Source organism: Fringilla coelebs (assembly GCF_963513975.1).
Source record: "Fringilla coelebs genome assembly, chromosome: 3".
NCBI classification, from domain to species: Eukaryota; Metazoa; Chordata; class Aves; order Passeriformes; family Fringillidae; genus Fringilla; species Fringilla coelebs.
The window spans coordinates 47,010,236-47,029,119 of NC_140030.1; the positions used below are offsets into that span (position 1 = coordinate 47,010,236).

An 18,884-nucleotide genomic window follows, 5' to 3' on the forward strand; every position below is an offset into this window, starting at 1 on the left:
AGGTGATTAATGCTCTCACTTCATGGGGAGCTGCCTTGCAGTCTGCAGCAGTATGCTGGAAACAGAGGGCTGGACTTGAAATCCCTCAGCCTTCTGGGGTTCAGACCCCTTTAATCTACCCAAATCCTCTCGCTATCCCACTAATAAATTGCTGGTAAATAACCTGTATACAGGTTGTTAACTACAGGTATACAAAAAATATGCCTGTAGTTGTAGAAAGTATTTTTGAACACTAAGGCCAGAGAAAAAATTAGTCTCCTACTCCTTACACTGAGTGTAAGGTGTGGGCTTTGTCCCATTTCAGCCTGATTTTCTATGAGATGCAGTGATGTCTTGACCACATTTCCTGCACATGGCAGGAGGACTCAAGCACTAAATGCCAGCTCAGGTTCCTGCAGGAGTAGGGAATTGTCTGCAATTTCACAGAAATGTCTCAATGTGAGTGACAGCACAGAGCAGCATCACCCTATGGGACAGGGACAGAAGAACCTCTTGTGTTTTCAAATACCAGGGGACTTCAGACTGGAAGAATAATTAACTACATGGGATTTAATTCAGAAAATAATAAAGGAAAAAATTGTGCAGTGAGAAGTTCAATACTGCCAGTTAAGATAAACTTGTTTTTTCTTTACACTTAGGTGCCTGGTGTCTCTGAAACATTGTAAAGTAAAAGCTGGGATTATGAAAATGACTTACATCCTTGACCCGGTTTGTTGTGTTCAGTGCCAACAATGCAACTTCATTGGCTTCTTCGATATACCCAGCAATGTTTTCATACACGTTTGAAGCATTGATTGCCCTTTGTACCAAACCATTTGAATCAACACCATACAAATTCCTGTTAAAAAGAGAGCAAAAGGTGAAAGAAACCAAACTGAATCAAAGTAGTTTCTGACGACATAATCACACCCATAAATGTACTTGGCCTAACTGGTATTCTTTTCATTGTGTCTGACCAATCTGAAGTAGGTGAAAACTGTGTGGATGGAAGAGTCTTCCCTGCCATTTAACTCTGAGAATTTTGCCCTTAACATTTATGTGAGCAGCAACAAGTTACTACTCAGCTTTTACTTTTTATTTTTTTTCTAAATTATATATTCCATAAATTAATAGAATAACAGGTCTATCAGTAGTCCTTCTTTAGGAATAATTCCTATCCATGAATGGAAAGACCTATGTGTTCCAATGACCAGGATAGCTGTGTCACTGTCCTGTCTATATTTTCCAAAGGTAAGTGGAAAAAGGGGAGAATCAGATGAAGAATTATCCCTAGCCATGAGAATTTGCAGGAAGTTAGACTGAAAGAAACCTTTGATGGCACAGTTTTGATCTGTGTATTAGGTGATAACTGGTCTTCAGGGGAGATTCCAAACAGAAGACAGTTCAGTGCTCAACATTCATCTGTTAACAATTTTGAATAGATATTATTTTTTAATGTTCTGGTGATAAGCAGATTTCAAAGTATATTTTAGAAATAGATTCTAAATATAGATGTATTTGCACATGTGTGCATTCACTTCAAAGTGTTTGCACACCGAGAGATTATTAAATTTCCAGATTCAGCATTATTGCAAAAATTTTCTGCTAAAGTCCCTTAAGGCAAAACAATAAACTCTATCAAATAAAAGCCTAACAGGCTAATAAAGCAAACCTATAAAACCAAGACGTTTTGAAGACAGGCTAAATGTTTTAAAGGATTAAAGTTTCACTGCAGGACAATCTTCTCAACAAACAATGGAGTCAGCATTATTCCATCTGGGTATTTTGTAATTACTTTTGTTTGCTTTTTGTGAAATTCCTAATGTGTTGGACTTGGTAATAATTTTAAAATTATTTTGGTAAGGGAGGAAGGGTAGCTCTCTTTTCTTTCAAGCTAGTCTGCTGTCCCCAGTTAGCTGATCTCAGACTGAACATATTGTTTGGTTTTTATGTTTCTGTAGTTTGTGTGTCATTATAGAACAGTTTCAGATGTCAGCTTTACACAATTGCATAAAAGAAGACCATCTGTTATTTTTTTTTCTCTATTTTAATCTCCTATCTGGGGCATACGAATATTAAGCAACAACTGGTATTTAGATAATATACTTGAAGAGTAATTGTAAGCTTATCTTCCAAAAGCATATGCCTATTATATTACTTAAGGTAGAATTTGGTGACATATTTTATTTAAGAATTCATTTACAGCAGTGATTTTTTTTCATGGATAGTCCCAATTGCAAAAAAAAAAAAAAATTAAATTTATCTAGAAGTGATTTTTTAGTAAATTGGTGCAATGTTGATGCATTTAGTATCTTCCAGCAAAATAGAATGACTTACAATAGGTTTTTGATGTTGTTGTGAGCCAGTTTCTTTGGGACAGAACCTACTAAGCATCAGAACTGCTCCATCTGCAAAACTGCTCTTGGAATAAAATTATCTCAAAGCTCATTTTGTGCCCTGTAACGCTAAACATTTTTTTAATGTAAATGAACTTACTGACATGAGCAGTTTCTGCAGACCCCATTTCATCTTGCTTGTATTATTTCACTTTTCACTAATCCACCTTTCTTATTTTGCCATAGGAAGAGGAGAACATGCCCAATTAGACTAGAGAGAATGTCATGCAAGATATATACTCGTTCTTTAAAAAGTTCCATAGATTTTGCCTAGCTCAACTTCAGCTGTTCTCTGTGGACCATGAGAAGTCCTTCCACACAAGACTTAACACTGATTTGTTCAGTGCCTATTCATTGTCACTGTGCTTCTTCTTGTCTTTTCAGCTGTTCAGTAAGTGGCACTTGTATGAACAAAATCTGCTGAAGTTAAATTTTACCCATCCAGTTCATCAGCAAGTCTTCTTAGGTTTTGTGCGTGATGCATAGCCTTTTCTACCAGTTCATCATCAAACAGGGACAGGTTGGCTATTTTTTCTTGCAGTTCCTTTTTTGCTCCATCTATTTCTGCGTAGAACCCCGATGCATTCTGAACAAAACAGGGAAGGGAGGAAAGAAGATGAAATTGCAAAAAATCAAGTCTGTATTTTGATTATTATGGGGTTTTTTACCCGTTATGATATTACAATGTTCCTTAATTTCTGGTATAGCTGTTTTATTTTACATCTTTCAAAGAAAAAGGGGAAAGATCTCATGGTGAATGCAAGTATGGAGACAAATGCAGGAAAATAAAAATCAGCAAAAATTCCAGAAATCACTTAAGAAGACGTTGGGGAGAGATGCATAAAATAAAAAAGAAAGGTGGTAAAAGTCTTGCTCCAGAAATGTGCCAATGACAAGTCTTTTAGAGTGAAGTCCCCTTTCTGCCTTCTTGCACAGAGAGATTCCTCATGTTAAGACATCTTGGATTAGTCTAATTTGCAAATCAGTCCACCTAAATATACCTATGTATGTATAGGCAAGGAAAAGAGGAATGCCTTTGCCTTAGCCATGTTTCTTCCTTTTATGAAATACTTGTTGGAAGACCAACGGCCTGCATTCACCTTCTCTCCAGTACACAAGCTGGCCGATGTGTTTGAAGATTAGAAATGTGGCAACATGTGATTAGAAATACAAAATACATGAAAAAGCATGACACTGAGAGAAGGAAAAAGGATGAATGAGTGAAATGGGAAAATACTTGTTGCTGATGAGGATGGACAATGTATGATGTTTGTACTTCCTTCCCTGCAGCGTGAACATCCTCAATGGGGAACCCAAAATGATAAACTGCAGCAATTTGTTTTGCACAAAACATCAGAGAAAAACCCCAATGTACTACTTGAACACAGGGGTGGTTGCAAAGTAAGTTGTCATTCTGTTTTCTCAAATTATTTTTTCAAAGAAAAATTAATGACTTTTCATAAATGCTTTTGTGTCAAGAAGTGGGCCACTGTGACCAAAATGAATGCTTGTGGAAAATTTAAGTTTTTCTTCAGTTATTTCAAAATTTTAAAATAAGTAATGAGGAAAGAAAGCAGCTTTGGTAAACGTTTTAGTTAGCGAATTCCTAGTTTTATTTTCTTTATTTTCTCATAAAAAAGCCAAACCCCAAAAATTTCTACAAATTTCCTTCAGCACCATGTCTGACGTATCTCCAGAAAAGGATTTCTATATGACAATCTGTTTATATATGTTTGCCACAGTGCCTGGTTCTAATGCTGGTATCTGGGATCTTTAGTGTTCTTCCATGCTCACTCATAGGCACTAGGAAAGGAATTTAGCATATAATGCAGTCTTTTACCAGAACATCTTTTGGCAGCTGCCTATAATGAAATAATTGAGAACTCTACAGCATAATCTTTCATTATGCTTTGCCTACAGTAACGTGTCCTTATATTAGAATTATTTTTTTTAGGCAGTAAATTGTAATAACAGAGCTTTTCATCCAAGAAAACCACCTACTTTTTCAGGGAATATTAACCAGTGTTTCACTGAAGCAGTATAAAGAAGGAGAGTTTTTCCATTAGTGAGCTAAACATGACTTCGAAAAATCTGGATGTATCATTGAAACAAGCCACTGAGGCACTTACCTTTATTACTTCACCTAACTCAGAATTGACCTTTTGTGGTCCTTCCAAAATAGTTGTGGCACTGAGCAGAATGCTGTTCACTTCATCCATTTGCTCTTTTGTCTTCTCATGTTGTTTCTAAAAAGAAAGCTCAAAACATAAATTGCATCCAATACCTTTTGTGCTTTGATGTGTTAATTTTTGTTAAATGTGCTGGAGTTAATTCGAAGGTAGTGGTGAGCCAAATAGATTTTAGACATATTGGAAGTCTGATTTTCCAAGACAGATATAATTGCTACATATTATTATATGAATTACTTTTTTGTTTGTTTGTTTTGTGAAAGAAATGTTGGATGATTTAAAAAAATATTAATTTCATTTTATCTTACAGCCTAAGAAGCTATTGGAATGAAGCACTGTTCAGTGCACAGCAGAGACAAATTAAACATGGATTTTTCACCATCATCTGGAGACTATATTTTTCTGGAGTTTTTTAAAATCTACAGTACAGAGCTCTCTTTTCCTTGTCAGTAGTAAAGCCAATGTGAACAATCTCTTTTGTACAGAATCTGCCTTCATTGTGAGGAATAATGGAGATCCAAATGCTTAAGAACAGTGAACAAATACAACAACACACTTCAGGCTTTGCTTCATAACTGTGAGACAAGTTGCAGCTTGGCACTGTAATTATGGAACAATGGAACAACAGAAGAGGTTTTGTACTTAAAGATCTCAAGCTCTTGTGAAAGGATTTACTAGAGGAGCATGCCTGATTTCTCTATTGAATTCTTAGACCTTCCATATCAGCATGAACTTCTAGCACAGCAAATTTCAGGAACTCAAAACTCTGCCACTGATGCTGTGAAACACAGAGGTTGGCCTGAATTTGTGGGATCATTCTTCAAATCACAAAATTGCTCACTAATGCCCTCTCCTCCAGAATGCAAAAAATTTCAGCCATTGAAATGAAAACAGTTTGATTTGAATGGCCCCAAATTGTTCTCGTTGTAATTATTTTCCATGCTGAAAAAAATAAATGAGAAGTTTTAGGTGGGATATTTTGGTTTTGAATTCCTTAAAAGAAGTTTATGAAAACAGGGAAAGAATCATAGAACTGCTCTGAAGAGAAGGGGACAGGTCACCTCTGAGCTCTCTTCCAGAGTGGAAGCTTTACTTTGTTCAAAACCCTGAAACTGGTCATTTGGACAGGACACAGGGGAAAACTCTTGTAGCCTTATAGCTCAGCTAGCAAGTTCACCTAGCAAGTAGGGAACCCAATTTCAAGGTACCTATTGTGGAGCAGTTAGACAATGGATTTGGGCTTGAAGATTCAAGGGCAACTGTCAACTCCTCTTGAAAAAGTGGGGATGCATTTTGTTTAAAGTGGTTCAGAGGAAATTTGGATCAGACAGTATGGATGCACTCAGCCCAGGGCACAAATGCAGCTCAGAGTCTTTATAAGTGTTTTCTTAGAATAGAATTAGTTGTGTGAACATGAGGCCCTCCCACAGTATAAGTCAGGACACAATTGGATGAAGAATTCCACCACAATATTTGTCGCAGCCACGCTACCTGAAATTTCAAGCTTTTTGAGTTTTACTGTAACATACCTTTCTAGTCTAGGCATAAATATCCATCTCTTCCTCAGTCTGATGAGGCATGACCTGCCAAAACTTCTCATTTATTGTCACTCCACCAATAGATAATAGTACCTTGAACTTCTACAGGCTGTTTCTTAGAACTGAAGAGTCAAACTCATCCTGCTGAGTACTGCAAGCAATTCTTTTTTGGTGTGGTGATTCCTGAGTCTACATTGTGTGCAATCTACTGTTTGACTCAGTGTCAGAGATGGAGTGTTCACAGTCAACACTTGTGATAAATGTGGTGCACAGTACCTCCTGCCTTTGGAGCCTGGCTGTGTTTTCCCTGTTTATATCCTCTGTTTGTGTAACATAGTCAAGCGCCTCGCCTAATGCCTCCTCCAGGTCTGACAGCTTCACATCCTGTTCGCTGAGCTGCTCCAGCACATCAGTTACCAGGGATCTGGTGTCATTGTGCTTCTCATGAAATGCTTCAATTTGCTGTAGCACTGGGAGAAAAATAGGAGACCAATAAATCCAAACCTTGCATTTCTGACAGGACATACCTATACAGCGATTTCTTTGCTGTTACTCAGGCGACAGTAGAACACAGTTTGTAAAGCTCACTTCAGGGATTATATACCTAGATTTTAATTTTCCTTTCTCTTTTGAGAAGGAAAGATGCCTCTCATTTTACTATTTCATTTTAATCCTATTACTTCCCCCTCTGAAATACATTTTATTAAAAGAAACTAGGTCTGTCTTTGCCTGCTTTTCACTTGCTTTTCATTATTAAACCTAGGCAGCGTATTCTGGATAAAAATCTTTATGCCTCATGTTCTGACTCATGTTCACTAAGCTGTGAGAATTAGGCTGCCACTTTTTCCCATGCTAGCAGCTTTTCTCTCTCTGCTGGTGTTTGCTGTCCCCATAGCAGAGCTGGCAGGGGGGATGATGTTCACATGAGCAATGCCAGCCCTGCCATGAACCTTCCTAAGCAGCTGCTGTTGAGGTGCTGCAGTGCACAGGCACACACAGACACACAGACCTTTTCCTCCCCATTCTGCTGTGAGGAGCACCAAGCACCAGCAGGGACTTGGGGCAGGAATTTGGGAGCAGCAGCATCTCCAGCACACCAGCTGGTGCTTGCCAAGTGCCTGCTGGTCCTCTGCAGGGGCTCAGCAGTGCACCCAGAGCTGCCCAACACCTGCCAGCTGGGCATCAGCACGCGGCTGAAGGGAAAACTGACTTAAAACTCACACTCCTCTGCTGCATTTTGTTCCTCATCTGCAAGTTGCCTCTGATTAGTGAAAGGCTTTCGGCGTTTGATCTCCTTCAGCATCTCCTCAGCCACGCTCCGCTTCTGGGCAATTTCTTCAGGGCTCAGCTCTTGTTGAATTGCATAGTATTTTGACTTGCTGCTGATTTCTAGGGGGAACAGGGAACAGATGGTTGATTAAGTATGATACAGAGAAATAAATACTGTGGACTACTTTTACTTTTGTGAATTGTGATGATACTGATGGCAAAACAAAGTTTTCATTATCTTCAACTCCATAGTAGCCAATTATTATATTTAATCCGATCTTAATATTAAACCTGTAAATAATTCACTCTTTCTGTCGCATGTGGAGGTCTCAACGGAAGAGGATGGGATTAAGCAGATGTGGGTTGTGTGCATTGTCTTGACATTTCTTATAGGCTGGGATAATCATTTTCTTTTGGATTCTGTGGCATGTAGCAGGCTGGGGCTTTCATCTAGGATCATGGTTTTTAAGTGCTGCTGTTTATAAAATAATAACAATACTAAGGAGACTGAAATAACCTCATTTTCCATCTGCAGAAGTTTGAGGCGCCCTAAGGAGGTAACATATGGCTGCTGGCCTGATGCTGCCTAGCTGGTTTGGAGATAGTATTTCAAGGTTTTGCTCTCAATCCAAAAAACCTTGCTGTATCCCTGAAGCTGAAATTGAGTTTACCCATTCCCAGTGTAGTCATTACAAAGTTTACTCACTTCTCACTCCCTGGCCTTGAATACCAATCACCTCCTCTTCTATGTCCTGTGATGTGTGTGCCTTTGGCTAACACTTGTCGCTAGCTTTGTGGGTAAACAAAGTTGGCAAAATTGGCATTATTCTTATGGAAGATTTTTATAAAAAATAGGTGTGTAATTGTGGTACCACTGATTCTTTGGCACAGTGTCTGTATGCCTGCTCTTGCTGGGCCCTAGTGAAGTTTTAAAGGCTCATACTGAGCAGAAACTGATGATAACCATGGATTTCTTTTTCCTTATGCTGGCACATGTGTGTGTGCACATGGGTGATGCCTCTGCAGAAGATCAGTTTTGAGCGTGGTGGAAATAATTTTCACCTACTTGTTTCCAACTGTTTTCATTCTATTCACAGCCATGGACATTTTTTCTTCTATAACAGCTTAATGTGGTTGTACTATTTGTGTGCCAAATTAGATGCATATCTGCCTTATGTAGTTCCTGTCCTGCTCCAAACCAATTAATGATACAAAAAGATGATCCACAGACACCAACCATGATTGTTAGTGATGTACAGCGAGGCTCATGCTGACACTTTTACCCACAAATTGTAGAAATAAAATGTGATAGAGGGCCAGATAGTCAATGTTTTTTTTAGCATCAGAGGTGTAAAAAGATAGTACAAATAAAAGATACTATATGGTCTTAGCCTGGCTCTTTTTTGTGATGGGACATATTAACCATGTTTCCTGAGAGAAAGTAATGGAGCACCCGTGGAGGTAAGGATAAGCAAGGATAACAGTTGATATGTAACCACTCTTCCTTATACAAAATACCAGATGGCTTGCAATAACTGCCAAGATAGAACTAATCAGGTCTATTAATCAAATATTTTCAATTGGAAAAGGGCTGTTTAACGTCAGCTACTAGTCAGCATTTCTATTCTGGTGCCATAGACAACTTCTGCCTATTGTTGGCTTTGCTGAAGTCTGGGGGAAATCTGTTCTGCAGCAGGATGGAGGCTTTCATGTCACAGGTGTACAGGGGAGTGTTTTTGAGTACATTGATTTCATTACTTTCTGCAGGTACTGAAGAAGAGGCTGCAGTTGGTTAAATCTCATTTTTATATTTCAGGATGATAATGGTATGCCATAGATATTCCAGATGAAGATGATTATCTCTGACTAGGAAATCTTTTTAAGTGCAGTTGTGCTTGAGAGGGTGTTCACTGTTGCCATAAATCACATATTGTCCTATATATCAGAAGATTTTCCTTTGATATATAGGACAGTAAAAATTCTTGATGATCCATTAATACATGAAGGTTTCATTAATACATTCTTGACACTGAGATGAACCAGGAATGAATCTATTTACCTTCAATGTTATCTCTTATATCATTGAGCTGCTGCACAAGCTGGGAAGCACGGCTGTTGATCTCCGTGGTTTCCTTCTGTACCAGGCGGCCTTTGCTGGATGCTTCATTTCCCTATGAATAAACCATGAGAGGTAAACATTAGATTTCAGATGTGAGGATGAGCAGTATAAACACACATTTTTCTTTCTCCTGGTGAGCATGTAGAAGTCCTTTTTATCATATAAAGTAGTATTTAGAGGTGTTCAAAGTGAAGATCTGTCTTGTCAGTGTTTTCAGAATTGCAGAGCGAGAGATTAAATCCTGTCTCATATTTATCCATCATTTCCTGCAATAAAATTTTCATAAATTATGTACAGTTGTAAAACTCTATCTACCGAGTCTCCTGAGGCATTCAGTGGGGCTGGATCATTTTGTTGCTGGGTATGGCATTTCCTGAGTAAGCAAATAGAATGAGGAAAAATGTGTCAAGCTCCCAACTCTTTTTAGACCTGTGTCTCCCTCAAGCGAGGGCCCAGCTCTGCAACTTGTTAAAGAAAAGAAAAAGCCCAAGGATTGAAAATACTCTGAAGAGCACAGACACGGTCCTGTACTACATTGTGTTGGGGGCTGCATTCTGCATTGTGTTTCCTTACTTAGGGTTTGTGGGGGCCCCAGGTGGCATTTGAAGGCAGGGCCAGGGTGGGCAGCACCACTAAAGGGGATGGGAGTAATGATAAAAAAAATTGTAAGGGTTATGAGACTGATAAAATAAGTGTAAGGGTTAGTAGAAATGTTTCTGGTTCCCATCTTCCAAATATTCAGGATCAAGCTATGTGCTGTTTAATCAAAGCTCATCCCATGCAGACTTTGGGAGTTACAGGTAGTTGCAGGAGTTATATTCAGCAGAAAGGTTTGCCTACAGTTGGTCCATCCACCCTGCCTTTGTGTTTTAGGTCAGAATCTGCAGCAACCCATCCCCCAGATGTAGGGACATGCACATAAAATGCTCTGAACAGAAAATGCTGGGTGTCTCTGCAAAACCCACTCAAGGCCCTAGCACCCATTTTCCATAAATGTACCCTGAAATAGCAAAGAGCTCAATATAGTCAGTGTTGCTATTGTGGTCTTCCACTGTCAGTCTGGGGTCATTATTTCCCTGCCTTACAAGCAACCACAAGTATTGATGTGGAACTAGCATTAGCAGTAACCAGGGAGAAAAGACCAGAGGAAATGCTGAATTTATTTGCTCAGGGACAGTTAAACTGAGGAATGAGGAAAGAAATCCCCAGAGAGTACTGCAAATGAAATGTTATTATCCAAACTCACTAAATATTCATAGAAAACCAAATGCTTTAATCAGTCTGCCCACCAGCTGCAGAGAGGGACACTGAGGCGTGTGAGCTCAGGCAGATATTCACAGGTAGGGAGCTGTGAGTGTGAGCTGGTTTAATCAAAGCTCTTGAACATAGGCATAGTCCCTATGAATCTTATGTGCCCTTTCTGCCAAGTAAGTGTTGATTAAAAACATACAAACCTAAATTTTCTCTTCCACTTTCCTTTGTGTTGCTTTTTCGCCTCCTACCTGCTCCTGTATTTGAGTTTTAGTTTAAGGTATAATTTAAATTTGTCTTGTGAAGGAATTGGTAGAGTGAATATAAGGTCTGGCACTTAGCAATAAGCATGAAATATAATCTAGTTGCATGGCAGCTGTGGCTATCTTTGATAATAACATAGAGTGATGCATTTTACTAATAGATGTATATTGCAGCAACAGAAATATGCTTAATATTGTCTTTTTAAAATAGAGGATAAGCAATTTTGAACCTTATTTCTTCTCTTAGCATGTATCATGTCAGTATTCTTCTAGGATGCAATGAAAGTATTGTGGGAGATGAAAGCTGATAACCTTAATTTCATAGCCTGGCAGCTGGATGTGGATGCAACATTTATGATTATAATTGTATTAAAAATATCTTGAGTGCTGATCAAGATCCCATCTCAGTGGGTACATGAAAAATCTTTTAAACTGGCAGTTTTGAAATATATTTTGAAATGTCCAATTAGGACTAATTTAATTTTAAGAGAGCATATATGTAAAATAGATATAGTACAAATGCTCCCAAAGTCAATCTGCATTAGTTTAGTGTTGGTTACTTCACTTAATTAGAAATCAAAATGTGAATGAGAAAGGCAACATGTCTATCCCAGGTCAAACATGTTGTGTAGGGGGTAGGTGGGAACTCAGATCCTGAGGGGAAGACTTTTGTGACTGGTGACAAACCTCCAAACACACTCAACACACTTTTTACCTCCTTCCATTTCTATGAAGAAGACTTGATAATTAATTTATGCTTTTAATTCATATTTAAAGCAGAAAGTTGCAAAACAGAAACAGAAATAGAAATAGAAATAGAAATAGAAATAGAAATAGAAATAGAAATAGAAATAGAAATAGAAACAGAAGGTTCTTCCAGCTGTCAGGGCACACCCACTCTCCTGTGGTGAACCTAAAGTGTCAGAGTAGATGCTAAGAAATGTTTTTTTTATGAAGAGGGGTCAAACACTGGAACAGGTTTCCTAGAGAGACGGTTGATGCCCCATGTCTGTCAGGATTTAAGAGGCATTTGAACATTGCCCTTAATAGGATGCTTTAACTTTTGGTGGATCCTGTATTGCTCAGACATTTGGACCAGATGATCATTTTAGGTCCCTTCCAACTGGGACTATTCCGTTCTCGCCTCTTATGCCAACAGGTGAATATGACAAACTGCAAACCCTCAGAGCTTTGGCAGAAGGCTGTAAACAAACCTGTTCATCAAGTGTTTCTGCTTCTCTGACCAGATCATTCATCTCATCTGCAGCATCATCAACCTGGATGGTCCAAAGCATAGCATGATTCTTCTTTTTGGACATTGCCTCCTGTGTGTGAAAAAAAAGTCAGTGCATCTAAAAACAAACTCCTTCTCTAGTGAGGGCAGGGATTTAAATTTACAGGAATGGAGTGGAAATTCAAAGATTCGAACTACATGAAAAGACTGAAATATCATCAATGTTTGTACCTGGAGATGAGTGGTAGTGAGATTCAGGTCATTCAAACGCCTTTGAGCTGCAACACCTGTAGAAATGCTCAGTAAAGTGGATTTGCTTTCGTCGATAGTCAGAACTGACAACCGGATGTCATCTGTCAAATCCCAAATGCATTTATCGCAGCCTGATAAGAAAATAAGACAGCATAATTTTTTTTAGTGTCTGTGTCAGCGGCAGCAAGTGTCTTAAATTCATGCAATAGTGCTCTTGACCTATGGTATTCACTCCCTTTGTCACTGATGCTTGCTGGGGGTACCCCTTTTCCTTCACTTTCATCCTCCCGCTTCCAAGGTTACTTCCACAGTACAGTTGTGACATTTCTAGCTGAGCAGCACCAGATGGAACTGCTCAAAGAGGCTGACACAGGGATTCTGCAGTCAGTTGGGAGCGAGGGAGAGGTATTTCCTGGCTATTCCCTAGGCGCTACATGTTTGTGGCCTGAAGGACAACAGATGAAGGTCAACAAAACCAACTGCATTTTGTCAGAACCTCAAACTTGATATTTAAAATTTAGTGGTATGAGAAATAAGGACGTCCAGCACATGGGCTCTTGGCCACCTATTTGGTTATGAGGACAACTTCTAAAACCACAGTTATAATGTGCTTGGAAAGTGCTTTTGCAGAACTATATCCTTGTTCCTGCTGAAAGATTGCAGTGCCACCTTTATAGTTTATAGTGACACTGGTGCCAACACTGAATGCAAGAGACTTAGGTGAATGTGAAACAGAGATTCCTACAGACTCTTCTGCTCGATATTTTAGCAGGTCCTGAATGTTTTCCTTCTGGTTGCTCTTCAGGCACATGACCCCTCTTCTTAGGTGTTGGTTCAGGAACCCATATGTGCTACACACTCTGCATTATATGGGTATAAATACACTAACATTTAAAAAATACATGTGGTTACCAATAGCTACAACATAGTACTCCTGGAAACTCCCCAGGCTTCCTATCATTAGGGTATGGGAGAGAGTGGGCAAGGAACTGACTGATGGATATACACCAAGCTGTCAACAGCAGCAATCTATATTAGATGTTGTACTGGCTTTGACTGGGGTCATTTTCTGCACAGTTAATTTCAGTGGCTAGTATGGGGTCATGTTTAGGATTTGTGCTGAACACAGGGTTGATCATGTAGAGATGTTTTTGTTGTTGCTGAGCAGGGTTTACACAGAGCCAAGACCCTTCCTGCTTTTTGTACTGCCATGCTGGTGATGAGACTAGGGATGTGCTGGAAACTGGGAGGAGACACAGCCAGGACAGGTGACCCCAGCTGACCAAAGGGATATTCCAGACCATGTGACATCATGCTCAGTAAATACAGTGGGGAGAAGGAGGAGAAAGGGGGAGGGGGACATTTGGAGTTATGGCATTTGTCTTCCCAAGTAAATATTATTGGTGGTGGGGTCCTGCTCTCCTGGAGATGGTTGAATGCCTGCCTGCCCATGGAAAGCAGTGAATGAATTAATTGTTTTGCTTTGTTTGCAAAAGTGTGTGTCGCTTGTGTGTGCACAAGTTTTCTGGCTTTTACCCTTTTGATTCTCTCCCTGTTCCTGCTGGAGTGAGTGAGTGAGTGGCTGTGTTGTTGCTGGAGTTAAACCACAACTAGAAAAACATTAATTATATGCAAGATGTCACAGGTAAAGTTGTGAGGACAACTTTTAGGGCCAGAATATTATTTCTCAGGCAGTGTGTCTCAAGGTCTATGGAAATGGCTTTGGTGATAACTTCCCTACTGCTCTGCAGTTTGGACCTGAATGTACAGTCTGTATCACAGAGCTGGAAATATGCCTGTACTCCGACAAGTGTGTGAGAACATGCTGAAGTACTCAATCAGCAGGACATTGTGTATATTCACACACTAAAGTGCCCTGTGGGACCACTGTCAAAATCCTGAGCTCACTGGAGTACCAAGCTCTTAAGTTACTATTTGTAAGCTTCTAAATATAAGAGCAACATTAATTATTGGTGCTTTTATGATAATGTTCTTACTGATGGTCGGGCAGTCTGTGTCAGTCGAAGCTTCAGGACTGTCTGCGAGGCATTCTCCAGTCTGGCTGTCACACATTCTGCCTCCACAGTTACATGCTGGGGAAAAAGAAAGGACTTTTGAAAGAAGAATCTTCAAAATGTACAACCCCTTCTCCCAAAACCAGTGAAATTATTATACTTAGGATTGCGCGTGGGTATTCAAACCAATATCAAGAACTTCTTGGACTGATTTTCCTTTCAGTACTTTGAAAAGGTGTTTCTTGCACTGGTGAAATTTGAACAAATAAAATATGAAGTGGAAACACCTCTGTTTCCAGAGAAGAGTGAGAACACCTCTGCTGAAATTACTTGTTCAAAGCTTGGTCATGAGTCAGCGAGGCCAGAGTTGCCCAGAAGGGCCATTGTACATCAATGCCTAGAGAGGGTGACATTTAGGAGATGTGTTAAGAAAAACCAGGCAACTAAAGTTAATTATTAGTTACAAATCTCTCCACAACCCTGCGGAATTTATCAGCACTCTGTCAGGCTGTCACTAAAAAGGCTTTGCAGGTATCAGGGATTGATAGTGGACTCCAGTTACACTCTCAGCTTGAACATATCAAAAAGTAAATACCTCCTACCACTTACAATGAAGAATAAATAATGTTTTATATTTTTTCAAACTTGAGAAAGCAACATTTTTATTGCCAGCACGAGTGGCTTTTTAAAAAGCCCAATTTTTAATCTAATATCTCTAAACCTCTTTCAAGGTTTAACTGGCCTTTTAAAATATATTATTTTAAAGATTAAAATATTCTTGGAACACTTCCATACAATAACAAATACTCAAGCAGAACATAAGAACAGCAGCAATCTATCTGGAAGTTATTTTGGTCTTGTGATTCATGGTTTCAGCAGAACCTCATATAACAAAATACTTTACTGCCTTTTTATTGCAGCCCATTAATTGTTATGTATGAATTGGCTTGTATTTACATTTCCCATTGCACGTTCAAGGATTTGTCAAGAGAAAATACCTAAAACAACTTCAAAGACAACATCCTGTACTAACGTCAGAATAATTCTGTGTAAGTGGACCAGTGTTAGTAACACACTGTTAGTGTTTTTGTAATGATTTTAGTACATTTTTTGTACTAATGTAAGAACAGAAATTGGTTATGAATTCTCTGATGCAGTCAGCATTTTGACCTTATCACAATCTGTGCCTCCCAGCTTTTGGATCTATGATAACTTTTAATTTGCCATTTCTTTTTTTTAAGAAGTGAAAGAAAAGTATCAGTTGAAAGTAGAGATTTCTCTTTACTTATATCATGGCGACTGGGCTATTGCCAGGTAGCAATATTAAACTTTAAAGGTTAAAATTTCAATGAGATCGGTGCTTATTGCTTGGAGAAAATAAAATTGCGTCTTCTTATTTAAATGAATACCTGTGAGTCTCAAAATCTTATATCAAATGAATTCCAAATTTTTCAACTACTGGTTTAAGAGATATCACATTTTTAGTAGTGAATCAAGACTTTCAATGATACCACAGTTTGCTGGTGGGGAAAGCTACCTTATTTCTGAGGGCCGTCTGTGGAGACCTTTGAACTATGGCTAAAGGATATGTGGCTAAAAAAAATTAAAAGCAGCTTAAAACCACCATTCACAGCTACCCAGGTTTTGTCTTCCACTCAAAAGAAAAAAAAAAAAGATTTTAGATTGATAGAGCTGCTTGTTAATTTAATGGTCTTGCCTTTTTTTATTTTATATACCCTTTGAGATGCTCTATGGAAATATGCAAACTGGCTTGATTCTTACAATAATTTTGTTTCTTTATTTTAGTTTAAAGAAGATATTTGACTTAGTTCAGAATCAATTCTAAGCAATAGTTCCTAATTGTCCCACAAAGCCAAACAAAGGATAAGCTTTCCCTGTGAACTACACAAATAGTTGGAATATTGTGGATGTATTGATGCACTGCAATCTGCACAGTACTGTCAAGTATAGCACATTGTGGTGCTCAGCAGAAATGAAGATCAAACGAGAAGTGTGTAATTCTCTGAAATATAACACTGCAAAATCAGGATTTGCTAGAGTGAACTTCAAGATTAAATTCACTTCTGGAAAGAGAAAAGCTGTACCTCTCACAATGTACTCAAGTGCTCAAGCACTTTTTTTTTAGCAAAGATGAAACACTGGAAGGAAATCTGCAAATGAAGAGAATTATCACACTGATGTGAAGTCTGTGTGAACAGCCTGTATAGAGAACTCCTGTGTACCTCCTTAAGGGTACAAGCAAAAAAACTCTACTGAGGTAATGAAAGTTTGATTTGAGTTTCGAAACTTCACTTTCAGAGATGCTTTCCAAAATCACTTATTACATAACCTGCTCAAACATTTTGAATGCCCTGTAACTCTCAGACTTCTGGCAAAGTTACTCTTAGGTGCTTTTGGCCATGGGCAGGGCACTATTGCTGTGGTTTGCAGAGGTGAAGTGCTGGGTGTGTTCCTCCTGCCTCATGGAATTCAGGACCCACAGACTGGATCCTATCATTCCTTCTTGGACAACTGTAGTTAAGTCATCTCAGGTGAAGTGAACTAGGCAGTAAAGTTTCTGAACAAGAATCATTTTTGCCACCTCAATATCACAGACATGCTGTATTTCATGAACATCTTGGCTACCTAAATCCAGGCAGGAGGTGAGTTTTGGGGCACGCTGTTCCCCACAGCTGATGTCTTTTCAGCTGGTTGGGATACATAACTTTGTCTTTTGGGATCACTGTGCATGAGCACCATCTCTTCCTGTTCAGCATAAATGGAATTCAACCATGTGACTTTGTGATGTGAGTTACATCCTGGAGATGCACACTCAAATTCCAGCTGTCACTGGAATATAAAACCAGATAGGACCATCATGGCATCACATGTGGTCCCCTACAAGTGAAGGTAGCAGCACAAAGGGCATGGGATTGCACAGCATCCTCACAGCCTCCATCCTGTGCGTCCCAAAACACTTTATAATAAGGAAGTAAGAAACAAGTACACAGAGAGTTGCAAGAAGGATCAAGACATTGCTAATTCCCTGAGGCCTGTAGCTGTGTACCTGGAGGCCCTGAGCACTTCTGAAGTCCAAGCTGAGTGTGTGCTTCAACTGTCTTACCTTCAAGAGAGGCTGAGGCAGGAATACTTTGTCTCCCTCCTTTGTGTTCTGGTCCTTGAGGGACCCCTGCCAAAGATTTTGGGAGGGAGCCCCAAGGTCCTTGCTCTGAGCACCTGCATTTTGCCTTTAGCAGTGGCTGTTCTTAAGTGCTTTGAAAGAGGATGCAAACTTCACTTCCAGAGCCAAAGCAAGGATAAAAGGTATGAGGTCTAAGCCCTGTTTGGATTGAACTCCATGTAAATTAGGGCAATATTAGAGACAAAACTTTGTGACCCCTCTGTGCAGGTATGTTTTGCTGAGGTATTCTGGGTAGCACTTCACCAGACCCTGAAAATACCTCTTGGGTGAAACTACAGAAACCAGCAACCAGCAAGATTACACAGAGTTGTAGAAAATGCAGAATGTATCACAGAAATGTGAAAAATAACAGAAAGTGAGTGTGTATTGGGTCAGGACAGGAAGGATGATCCTGTTCCCATAAAAAATACTTTCAAGTTTTTAAGCACCATCAGCCTGAGTGGTCATGGTGTGGACAAGCACAAAGATGAGGACTTTGCCCAAAGAACTCTTAGAGAACCTTATTTAAAACAAGATTCAGGAGAACATAACAGTGCCTCCATTAAACCTGATCAGGCACTAGATGTGTTGGAGTCTGGGGTCTGAGACTTGGTCATGGGAGAGGGAAAGAGATATTTCTCTGGCGCCTGGGATGATTCAACAGAACAGGCATCCAAATTATCCCATCACCTGCCTCCCACAGCCCCAGGTATCTGACAACTGGTTCAGGCATCTCTGATTTCTGGGAGATCACCCACAGACCGTGCTGTGCCAGACTGCAGACAGTACCTGTGCAGTTTTTAGCCAGTCTGGCGTCCCCATAGTAGCCCGGAGCGCATCGTTCGCAGTTGAAGCCGCTGGTGTGGTGCAGGCAGTTGCGGCACTGGCCGGTCACTTCATCACAGTCTTCAAAAATCAGATTTGGGTCTGAGTTGCCATTGCAGTCACATTTTTTACAAGTGCTTCCAATTAGCAAAGGGTTCCCATAGTAACCAGGGGCGCACCTGAAAGGAAGAGCAGCACCGGCAGTGACGAACAATGACATTCCTATCCGTGACACCTTTTTTTCTCTGACCTTATTTGTGTCACCAGGAATTGATCATTGTCTGCAGCTTCTAATGGACAGAGAGCTAATTAGGAGCTTCACTCCTACAGAGGCTATTTTGTGCTCTAATCTCAATCTGTACTGTTATATATT

The 18,884-nt window shown here is 39.5% G+C and overlaps 1 protein-coding gene across 1 annotated transcript in view; it reads right to left on the minus strand.

Annotated features, from left to right (window-relative positions):
• LAMA4 (laminin subunit alpha 4) overlaps window positions 1-18,884 on the minus strand; it is a 97,629-nt gene that overhangs the window by 38,091 nt on the left and 40,654 nt on the right. The window contains exons 5-14 of the mRNA XM_084203182.1: window positions 18,476-18,690; window positions 14,488-14,583; window positions 12,470-12,621; window positions 12,219-12,329; window positions 9,431-9,542; window positions 7,324-7,491; window positions 6,379-6,572; window positions 4,505-4,621; window positions 2,813-2,961; window positions 697-838 (exon numbers count right to left, since the gene is read on the minus strand). Coding sequence (XP_084059308.1) covers window positions 697-838; window positions 2,813-2,961; window positions 4,505-4,621; window positions 6,379-6,572; window positions 7,324-7,491; window positions 9,431-9,542; window positions 12,219-12,329; window positions 12,470-12,621; window positions 14,488-14,583; window positions 18,476-18,690 — 1,456 coding nt within the window. The remainder of the gene's footprint in view (window positions 1-696; window positions 839-2,812; window positions 2,962-4,504; window positions 4,622-6,378; window positions 6,573-7,323; window positions 7,492-9,430; window positions 9,543-12,218; window positions 12,330-12,469; window positions 12,622-14,487; window positions 14,584-18,475; window positions 18,691-18,884) is intronic.